Source organism: Terrapene carolina, unplaced genomic scaffold, assembly GCF_002925995.2.
Source record: "Terrapene carolina triunguis isolate 2854851 unplaced genomic scaffold, T_m_triunguis-2.0 Scaffold67, whole genome shotgun sequence".
Classification (NCBI taxonomy): Eukaryota; Metazoa; Chordata; order Testudines; family Emydidae; genus Terrapene; species Terrapene triunguis.
In genome coordinates this window covers 21706383-21718193 of record NW_020664418.1, presented here as the reverse complement: position 1 = coordinate 21718193, position 11811 = coordinate 21706383, and the positions used below count along the sequence as shown (strand labels likewise).

At 40.2% G+C, this 11811-nt stretch overlaps 1 protein-coding gene across 1 annotated transcript in view; it reads right to left on the bottom strand.

Annotated features, from left to right (window-relative positions):
* Positions 1 to 274: 274 nt before the first annotated feature.
* Positions 275 to 11811, bottom strand: part of OTUD7A (OTU deubiquitinase 7A) — a 74423-nt gene continuing 62886 nt past the window's right edge. Inside the window, exons 8-10 of the mRNA XM_029910746.1 lie at positions 5270 to 5384; positions 4929 to 5013; positions 275 to 1892 (exon numbers count right to left, since the gene is read on the bottom strand). Coding sequence (XP_029766606.1) covers positions 462 to 1892; positions 4929 to 5013; positions 5270 to 5384 — 1631 coding nt within the window. The 3' untranslated portion in view covers positions 275 to 461. The remainder of the gene's footprint in view (positions 1893 to 4928; positions 5014 to 5269; positions 5385 to 11811) is intronic.

Here is an 11811-nt window from a genome sequence, read left to right as displayed (position 1 = left end):
AAAAGGGGCTATGAAAAATGTTCTTTCTATTGAGAAAAAAATCACCCCTATGATGGCTATAGAATTTCAAATGTATATGAGGCAGATACTATCCTATTACAATACCACATCTCCAGTATTATGACTTTTTCCCTGTCATTCTACTACCTGAGTGATGTCAGTGTAAATTCAGGCACCATTAGTACATTTTTGACCAAACATATACACAGCACTGACAAAGGAGTAAACAACCTTTCAGCTTACCAGTGTATGTAAAAAAGACACTGACAAAATGGAAAATAATAAATTCTTTATGATAAATTAATCCTCTTATTTCTGCACTGCCCCAGAAAAGTGACAAGCTAGACATTATTTACCCATCATTCCCTTTTTAGGATTCCTTTTTCCATAATCCATTGCTATTTACTTTGCAAGTAAGAAAATGGTTAAACTAAGTAGTCAGGGAAGGATCCTCACAATCCTCAATGCCGGTGTCCCTTACTTTCTCTCTCCCTACGCTTTAACTCCTCTTTGTAGCAGTATGAGCAGTAATTTTCAGTCTCAGGACGACCATAAAAGGAACAGTTCTCTTTCTTGCAACGGTTCTGCTGGATGGAATATATTGGGGAAACTGTGCTTCTGCCTCGGTTTTTATCATTGTTCAACCAGATCTGAGGAGCCTCCTCATCAGCATATTCTAAGCAATCTCTAATATCACCAGTATTAAACCCATTTGTAAATGTCTGTGACTTGTGGTCGGTAGGCATGGCGTAGGTCAGTGATTCCACTGTGTTCACTGTACGGATACCTGATATCCGCGCTGGGCTATAACTCTGTGAAGACAGTGATCGATTCTGTTGGGGATAAGTGGCACATGTTTTTAAGGTGCCAACCACTGGCTTATAGCTATCATCTTGGAAGCTTGATGGCTTGGAGTTGACATCATGCAAATGGATAACGCTTTGCCTTTGAACAGGTGGAGTATGGCTATAGTGGGCAGATACCGGAACGGGTCCACTTTTCTTAGCACTATTACTTGGTGAAGAAAATGACCCTGGAGTGGGACTAGTGCGATCTTTAAACTTTAAAACCAGTTGAGTTGTATGGCTTTGAGGCAAGACTGGTGATGCCCTGTCCTGAGGAGATGATTCTAACTTTTCTTTTGAATATGCTTCTTGCTCCAGTTTCCTGCAAGATGACCCATTGAGAACAGCTTTTTTCTCAGCCTCCTTTCGCTTCTGTTCCTGCTCGGCATTGAAGCGCTCTTGGGCACTGGTCAGGTAATAGCCGATCATCTCCTCATGGAACTGATGCCTATGGCTAGTCAGAAGAAGGCCAGCGAAAATAAACTTGCGTTCTCCTTGCATGGCAGCTCTCAAAATGTTGAGGCTGAGCTTTACATCGGTGCTGTATTTCCACGGGTCAGACTGTTTGTCAGAGAGGGATTTTGTGTTTATCTTTTCGGCAGGTGAAATGCTCGCCTTGTCAGTAGGAGAGGGAGTTGTCTTTTCAGATGGAGACGTGCTCGCAGACTGTCCGGACTCCTCTTTGCTCCCTTTGCGAGACTTCGACTTCTTCTCTTTGACTTTTTCTGTGATGTCGCCATTTTTGCCATTCCCTGAGTTTGCTCTGCTCATCTTCCCATGCACTAGCCCTCCCAGCCCACCCATATTCTTTTTCAGCTTAATTCCTAGAGTTTTACTGAGGCTTCCGAGTTTATTGGCAACTGAATCCGTCCTGTTTTTGTCTTTATCTTTCCTCTGTTTGTCTTTTTCCTTTTCTTTACCATTTTTGCCATTGCTGCCATTTGAATTACTACAGATGGAATCTCGGTCTGAGTCCATTGAGTCGGCCAGAGACTGAACATCCTCCCCTGCTGAAGCGGTGGGCGATTCTGGCTGGGCCAAAGGGGCCTGTTAGGGGAAATTAGTTATGATTAGATAGAATAAAATCAGTTTTACACAAGGATTACGTTTTATATCCCCCATCAAATTGCTCTAACTTGTAGCTTTAAATCTACACAGAGCTATTTTAAAGTTTTAATTAACCTCTGTAGCCTACAGGGCCTACAATGAACAAAACAGAAGGTATATTACTTCAGGGATAAGTGTATATTCTGCAACAATATTAGTTTATAAAAAAAATACACTACTGTCAATCACAAAATGCGGACGAGTTAACATTTATTTGGAAATCTGAGTTCTGGTTCATGCTTGAAGGTGAAACTACACAACAGTTTGCACAGAATAGTTACAAAAGGATCCCAAATGGGACACTACAAATTCTTGCAGCTTTAAAACTTGCACATGTTCATTCTAATTTGCAAAATTCTACTCACCCACTTGTTGAGAGTAAGTGACATTTTTTGCTGGGTGAGAGAGTAAAGTTCTTCATTATCATCACCGTCAAAGTAAAGGATTGGTAACTGATTTTATGCCAGGGCTAGTAAATTTAACTACAATTCTGCAAGACTATTAACTTAGTGTCAATTTTGTTCTGAAGAGCAACATTAACACTTAGTTCAAATCTGCACTCCCTCTCTCATACGTGAGATATTTGCCCAGTTTGTGCTCTGTGGTAGCTAGGCTACCACACCATTCTCAAGGTACATCGCTATAATAATTTTATGGGGATTCATGAAAGCCGGACAATAACAGCACTAGCAAATGCTATGAAAATAACAGTTAAGTGACTTGCAAGGTTCCCAAACTATGAATACAGCTCAGTCCTGGCTGGCAACACCCCTACCCTCTCAATTCTGAGCCTCCCCGGAACAGATGCTGCAAATCATACTAAATTGTGAGACATGTCTGGGATAGAGACCAGTGTTCATTAGGGTCTAAGTTGAAATCATAAGCTCATTTATGACCACCGGGATAAAAATAAGTCTCCAGAACTGGGAAAAAGAGACTCTAAAACTACTGCAACAGCTGGCCTCTTTGGTGAAACTCTTGCTAACGTAGAGGGCTGATCCTGTGAGATGATGAGCGCCCAAACCACTCACTCACTACAATGGATATTGAGCATGTTCAGCACCAGGAAGCAACACGTCTTTACATCTGCCAAACAGCAAATATGAGAAGTTTAACTAACCAAAATCCTTCAGAGCAAAATTCATCCCTGTGCAAAAAGCCAGTACTGGGACTATGTCTCAATTAATTCCTCAAAATAAGGCTTAAGTGGTGCATATGCTTGTGCTGGCCCCAGGGGTGCTGGAATAACTTTTATAGTAGGGGTGCTGAGAACCAGTGAACCAAACTGTAAATCCTGTATATATTGGAAACCACTTCAAGCCAGGGGGTGTGACAGCACCCCCAGCACCAGCACCTATATGCCCTCTGCAAAAGGGGCAATTTCACCCTCATTCCATAGGGGAAAAGTTTCAGCTCTGCTGGGGAATTACGATGAGTTATGCCATTCTGCCCATCCAAAATAAACCTGTCAATAATTAGCTTATTACTATCTAGATGTGCAAAAGCACAAGTGAGACAACATTATGCTCTCAGCAGAGTTACTTATACATTGTGACTCAATAAGAACTGGCTCTACTTCTCTGGTATAGACACTGAATCAAAGACACCCATACAAACAACAGAAGGCGCAGCAGTACTCTATACTTATACACATTATATTACAGATGAATATTGGATGCAAGAACAAGGACAAATTTATCATCTTCTCCAACACTAAGGATAAAATCCTGGCTCTACTGAAATCAATAGGAGTTTGGCCAGTGACTTCAATGGGTCCAGGATTTTCCTCTAGGAGTTTTCTTCAGTTCAGTTAAAAACGAGGTTCACAGTTGCTTTATAAAACAATGTCCACCCCACATTGCAGAAGAATGAAAAGCCAGCCCATAAGCCTGTCAGCTAATACAATAATAAATAATAATAATAATTAATCGAGATGGGGCTTGTCTGTCCAGACAGATTAATTCAGTGGAAGCAAAGGGGAGGTGGTAGGTAACACCTCAATGGGACCAGACATGATTCACGAACAAGGGGGGGAAATGAGGATCTGTTAATGAAAGGGATGGGCAGAGAGTATGTGGGAGGAATTGGAGCTGACAGAGGGAAGAAAGGCTCTGGAAGTCTCTTACTAGGAGTGGCGCCTTCAATGAACATACACTGCACCTTGTAAAACTAATTTTTTCTCCTGCAGACCTTCGCTGTTTCCCCTGAACCCTCAATTTCTCTTTTCAACCCCCGGTTGAGCTGGGTGCCTAATTACCTTTGTCCTCACCCATCAACTTTTTGACACTAGATTAACCCCCATCTCCTTTAATATGATTTGCATGGGAATTGTGTGAGAGAGATTCAGCGATGAGGTCCCAGCTGTGCACCATTTTAAATAGCTTCCTCCTCCCAAGGTGCCAGGCTGCCATTTTAGCAGCAGTTTGTGGCCCTGTCAGCCACTTTCTAATGTAAAAGTGGAGCTATGAGCTATCCAGTGGTCCAAATTTAGTTCTTATAAGAGAAACTGAGTTGAAATTGGATTTTTAGACAGTAAAATGCTGCTGAAAGGGCAGCTGACCTTCTGGGAATATGGGAGCATAATGCAGAGAAGGGCCTAAATAGTTCAGGAAACCTTTAAAAATAAAGAGAGAATTAAACAAACAAACAAACTAGAGAAAAATAATTCCAAATAGTTGAGTTTTACTAGAAACTACTTTTCAAAGTGGAGTGCATGCTGCAAAAACACCCATGCAGCTGTGTGTGTGTGTGTATGTATATGTATGTGTGTGTGTGTGTTTTTAAAGAAAATGAGATGGAAAATTTACAAGCCTTATTCCAAAATCAGTGAGCTACACCAGTCTGTGTGCCTTTATTGGCTATTGGTTCACTCCTGAGGTGGCACAAGGCAGGTAGCCGAACCCTGCAATCTCTGCTATGAACATGCCCTGTTGTGGCTTATTTCTCTTCTGTTGTTTAGACGGGGGGAAGGGTTACCCGTGTTTCAGATGGTATGCGTATCCAAGTTACATTCATGTAGCTGTGCAGGAGATTAAGCTTTGCCTCCAGAGACAGAATCAAGCTGAAGAAAAACAGAGGAAAGAGAACAGATGACTAATTCGTTAAAAATACATCCAAGGAAAATCAATACTCACACTTCACCGCAGGAGAGAATTTGCATTGTTCAGACTAACTGCAGCTCACGGCATGTTAGTAAGGTTGAGAACCACCCACCTCTTTTTCCCCAATAAAGCTCTCTATTAGTGAGTGTCCCGGAACATAGATCAGGCTTGATGGGTTCAAGACACCTTATTGTTAAGATTACAGAGAGTTCTTACCTGGCCAGTCTGGTGTTATCATTGTCATCTTTCCCCCACTCCCAGTCTTTCCCAGGATCAACCGCAAAGTGCAAAGGCAGTAACTTGTGTTCAGAGTCAGTCAGAGGGATCACCGCTGAAGAGAAGAAGAAATCAGGAGTGAAGAAATGGGTTTAGCTGGGAAAAGCATAGAAGAAATAATTGGCTGAAGGAAAGAACCAGTACAGGAATATGGTGCAAAGGCCTCTTATACTCAAAACAGTCTCCCAATTCCTGTGTGATATGTGCCACCTCTCTCCTCTAAACCCAGGCCTTTTGTGAAGCATTTTGACACTGATTCCCACCCCCCCCATCCATAATCTCTGGTTCTGTATTTGTCTGACACTGCATTCAGTGCTGTAGCCTGTACTTATGCCAGTAGTCTCACTGCAACTAATGAGACTAATTGGCATGAACTAGGGCTACTGCCATGAGTGAGAGTTGAAGGATCAGCCTCTTAAGCCTTGTCTACACTACAAAGTTGTACAACTTTAACTCTACTGGTACAGTTAAAGCAATACAACCCCCTCTAGTGTGGATGCAGTTATACTGTATAAACAGGCTTATACTGGTATAGGTTATTCATGTATGGGAAGGGGAATGAGCTATACTGGTATCAAGGACCTTTATTCTGGTATAGCTGCATCCACACGAGGGGTTCTACCAACATACCTGTCTGACACCACAAGCTATCATGGTTATAGCAGAACAAAATCTGTGTGTAGACCAGACCAAGGAAGCTCTTTGGAGCAAGGACCCTGACATTTTGTAATGCACAATGTACATCTACAGGGATATATTACATTATAAGTATCAGTAATAGCTGAAATAAACCCCCCATTTTAGCACCATGCAGATTATATATACAAACACACCTTATATATACAATATACATAATGTGCGTGTGAGTGTCTTTCATAGTTAATACCTTTTCATTTTTCACTGCTAAAGAAATAAAAGGTTGATAATTTGAATCTAAATTCTTCAACTGTTGCTTAGGGCATGAACAAGGCTCTGCCATCCCTGTCTATTCTGAGCCACTCTTTGCATGTTCTCAATATGTTCTTATGGCCCATAAAGTTGATAAGAGCATTCAAAATTGAAACATGAAGCAGAGAGGGAGTCTGGAGATTTCTGACTCAGGCAATGATTGCCAGTTAAGGTATTTAAGAGCCTGAGGCAAAGCTCAATGCATGATCCAGTCAGCATGCTATTTAAGGACTGCTCAAGCCCATGGAAAGGATCACTGTTACTGGGCTATCCCCCACTGTTGTTTTCTTTCTTTTTGCTGTTCTGCCTCCTTGGTGTTTGCCTCAGGAATGAAGTTTAGCAGCTGTGCTGCGTACTGAGCATGCTGAAGACTCTACTACAATACGTTTTATAGATTCTTAATTGAATACATTGTGAGAAATGTAATGGAGGTTTGAATTAAAATTGGCAATTTTCTTCTGTTTCACTTTTTTTAAAAGATTAGTCTCTGTGCTAACATATTGTATGATGACGTTTAATATAAAGCTGTTGAAGGGGGGCTGGGAAGGGGACTCCTCTTTCTCAGATCTCTGCAGCCCATTACTGCTCTAGTGACATCCAATCAAGAAATTTAATTTTCTTTAACATTAGCCTAAATGACTTACTGTAAATATTCACCCAAGGAAAGCCAAAGGGCAAAGGGACTCCGAAAAGCCAGCCAGCCACATGGCAATGAATAATTCAGAGGTTATTACCTTTACCATAAACAATACTTAACTGTTCTTTTCCAGCAGCACAGACATATACATTAGCAACACTGGAAGATGGAGTATTTCTGGATAATTATTGTTGATCACAGAATAGAATGCAGGATGTATAATCTGCACTTGTAACAATAATCATGCTGAAATCAACTATTAATTGTGCCTGATTTAGACATATTTGATGATGACTCCACTATAAAACTATTTTTTGCCTCTTGTTTAATTTGATTTTCTACACAAAAGAATGGGGGGGGGGGGGGAAAGAAAGGGAATGAGGAGGAAAGCAAGAATTGTGTACAAATTCTGTGCCAAGATTGCCCCCTACTGGCAATAGAGTACAATTCTTTATACTGTAGTACATTTTTTTTGTCCAGGTTGTTCTTGTATGAAATATAAAACTGTGGACAATTAGTCAGTTTTAGCTGCATATATTGCCATTAGGTTCAGGTATGGAAATAAGTATTGTTAGAGACTTTAGCTCTTTGAATGACAAGTATTTTGTCATTTGGATGACAAGTATAGTATATGATGCTGCAATTCAAAATTAATTGGAGAGTTCTGCATCAGAGCCACCAAGTCATTGCCCTATGGAGCACTCCAAAGGGCAACAGTACCAAGTAGAAGTGATTACTGGGCCTGATCCCAATCTCATGTACACTGATGTAAATCAGGAGTACCTCCACTGAATTCTATGGCATTATATCAGTGGAACATCAATGATGGAGTGAAAACAAAATCAAGTCCCATGTGTTTTGAGTGTCATTTACAGTCCAAAAAGTAAAGTGCAGTCAGAACTTATTAAACCTATGCAAATTAAGTTAATTAAGCAACTGTTATGGACTTAGGCTTTATTATACTCCTCACAAATATATTAAATCAGCACGTTACAGAAAGCAAGCAAGAAAAGAGCCCAACTAAGCCAAGGATAAACACATGCCCAGTCCTGGTGGTGCATGCTCTTGCAGAGCACAGACTGTGATTTGTGAGTTGGGACGTCACGACATGGCTTGAAACCAAAAGCCCTTTACTATTGTCATTTAGTTCCTCCCCGGAAAGTAAATGCACCTTGAGAAACAAAAACATTTAGATTTGTTTGGTTTCATTGTAAGAGAAAATGACAGGTTACAATGAACAGTTTTCATACACAGATTTCAGAGAAATCCATTAAAATGAGCTGTTTTTATATATAACATTTTTATTGATATTTGTAAAAGCTATTTGTACAAATCATAAATTTGGCCTAAACTGTCCTGACAGAGGCCCTCTAATATATTTTAATCAGTAAACAGATACATTAAGGGTTATAATATTGTACCATCTCCATAAATATGCACAGCTTCTGAAGCTCCTTTCACCTGAATTTTTTTGCAGCCCTGTGATGAGAATATAAACCATAAACTGATTCTTGTGGGTAGTTTGAGGTTAGGATGAGGGAATATTACTCTCTTCATGCACAGTTTAATAGCTAAGTCTTGAATCTTTAAAATTTCACTGTGCTGCCTGTTTCGTAAGGTACATTCTATTCAGTAACTTTGATTTCCTGTAGGTGAGATCCACCTTCCGGTATGACAGAAGCAATTGTAAAGTTCAAGGACGGTAAGTAAGACACTTCAGACTAATTTCTAGAGTGAACATGGTAGGTCCAAGTACCCTGCAATTGCCTACCTGCATAATTTGTGGTTGTTTGCTGCTTCAGTATGGTCAAAGGCAACAGAGGGTCCTGTGGCACCTTTAAGACTAACAGAAGTATTGGGAGCATAAACTTTCGTGGGTAAGAACCTCACTTCTTCAGATGCAAGTAATGGAAATCTCCAGAGGCAGGTATAAATCAGTATGGAGATAACGAGGTTAATGGTCATGGAGTATGGTTAACGAGTATGGTCAAGGATTTTCTTTTGAACAGTCCTAGCTGAAACCTTGCTATAACTCTGTTAACAAGCCCTGCTGCAGATTGGACAGGTCAAAAGTCATTGCAGCTATCGATGAATGACAGCGTTCAATGTCCACCAAGTGTACTTTTTAAAAGTATTTCTAAAGCTATTTGCAAAATAACATGCCCAAATAGGTTCTCTCCAGTGAACCTTTATGATAAATGTATTATGGTCAAAGGACTGTTGTCATACAACTCACAATTATTATTTCAACCTGATTATGAGGAGTCATTTCACTGCTGGCTGGTTGACAAAGCACTTCATTGTAGTGTGGGAGCTCTTAGGTAAGCCTCATGAAACAGTCTCTGCCCCAGTTGGCAAATGTTCTTTTTTTTTCTGAATATATGAACAAAGACGAAAAACCTGGATAAGCAGCCTGTGAGGAGACAAAACTATTGGCAGGTTCTAGCCAGCTGATATATTTCACCCTATAGGACCCAGTTTACAGTTAATGGAACTACCCAATGTGTTGATCAAAGTGATAAAACTCAAGGACATGTCAAAATGTGTTTCAAGGAAACCACTGGTGACAAATATGTTATAAAATCCTCTCCAGACAAACAGGGTTCCTCCTGAGGACCTGTGAGCAAGGTAACCCACCTTTATCTCCTCAGTAACTGACAAATTTTGCGACATATATGTACAGGAGTTGAACAAATTTAGATATGGGGTATATGAGGGCAAAATGATAAGTCACTGGGGTTTCACCTATAAATGCTAATGGAGTTTTACTTATAAGTCAAAGCTCCAGATTTCATCTGGTGAGACTACATAGTCCAAGTAAAACAAAATCAATCAAAGCTATCTTTCTTCCAAAGCTCTCAAATTACATGATCAATGCTATTCGTATATGGAGAAGAAATCTTTATTACTGCCTATAATTACACTGTATTTATTTAAAAAAAAAAAAGCCCAATTCTTAACAGACGTTGATAGGCACAAATCCCCTCTATTCTCAATAGGACTATGAACAATTTTTATGTTTTTCTTTGGTATTTATTTAGGGATAATACGGCCTGGTGGATCTGACCCTCGGAAGATTACCTCAGATAGGGCGTTCCTGTGGTGATATGGTACATCATTGTGTCTATCACTCACTCCCTGCCCCAGCTGCCAGTGTGGCAAGGAAAAAATGGGTATGAGTGGAGCATCTCTCTGTCCATCTAATTCCTGGCTGTCCTAATAGTATCTGAAGAGCACTGGCAGCTGCATATACTACATTAGTCCTGAGGCTGCTGTACTATTTATCAGCATTCAGGCTGGAGCCTGAATGGTGTAGCATTCCCACCACCCCAGATTTATGCCAAACATTGCTTGGCTGAACCACATGTGGACTTGCACTAGCATGCAATACAAAACCAGGTCACACGAAATACTACTTTGATTCAACTGCCCCTGTGGTTAGCCTGTCACTGTCTTTGCTTGTATGATTCAATTTAAGTGAAGCAGTCTAGGGCATAAGAAAGAGTAAATCCCTAAGAAGTTTTTCAGAGGGAAATAATATACAAGCAAACCCAATATTTAAAATTACATTGATGCCCATAGGGATCTTCAACAGCTTTCAGTTATCCCACACCTTTTGCACGCAAATACAATTACATGAAATAGCCCCGAGGAGATTACTTATCTCTAAAAAAAGTATTTTATATTATCTCTAATACCAACATTTTGATCATTCAAGATTATATTCACCACCACCAAGGGAAGTGTGTTCCCTAATTATTAAAAATAAAATATGTTGGCAATGTACAATAAATAACAGGAACATATAATAGCTTGTAATAATAGCAATATATCACTAGGTGGCATTAAAGGGTTTAATTTACTGAGTACTGTAATTAGTGCATAGAGAATGGAGTTTATTTGAACAGTAGCATTCATCACCCTTCTGAGTGTGTGGATGTCATGGCGGTGAAGGGCTTGGGAGGAGAGTAAGCCTGTTTGCAGAATTTACTCAAGTGAGCTGTGACAAGTACATGCTAGGGTCTTCCTCCCATCCCTTTTTAAACTGCAATTTTGGGGGCTCCCTCAGCCACCACTGGGCACTACAGTAAACAAAATTCTGGTGGTTGCTAGTTAACCACATGCATGAGGCATTATAACTGCAGAGTGGCATTGACCAAGCAATATTCAAACAGTCAAATGCATAAAACTACACACCCATCCTGCCATGTACCAATTATGCTACAAGCCTTTGGAGATCCCATTCAGAAATGCAAAGATCAGAATGACAGGTTTCAGAGTAGCAGCCGTGTTAGTCTGTATCCGCAAAAAGAACAGGAGTACTTGTGGCATCTTAGAGACTAACAAATTTATTTGAGCATAAGCTTTCATGGGCTACAGCCCACTTCTTCGAATGCATAGAATGGAACATATATTGAGGAGATATATATACATATACAGAGAGCATGAAAAGGTGGGAGTAGTCTCTAAAGATCAGAATGCGACACAAACACGTTTCCTAAAATGACTGAGTTTGCTGTCCAATCAATGCTCTACTTTGCAGGAACTGACAGAGTACCAAGAACCAGGCCACACTGTGCTTCTGGTTTGTGGATTTTTTGCTTCTCTATTTTTCTCAATTTGCTTCTCTATTTTTTGTGCTTCCTAACGATGGCCTCTAATCGTACAACAACTCACTCTCTCTCTAGTACAATTACTACCCACGGGAATACAAGCGTACAAGAACGTACAAGCGTACAAGAACGCAGCTTTCGAACAAGCACAACAAGCTTTCTTTATTAAAAAGATGGTCTCCAGTTTAACCAATGAACTTTTTTCTGATTAGCTACAATATATAACACGCTTAATAGTAATACAACTATGATGATGAAGATAAACTCAAGAGAAAATACGTCTG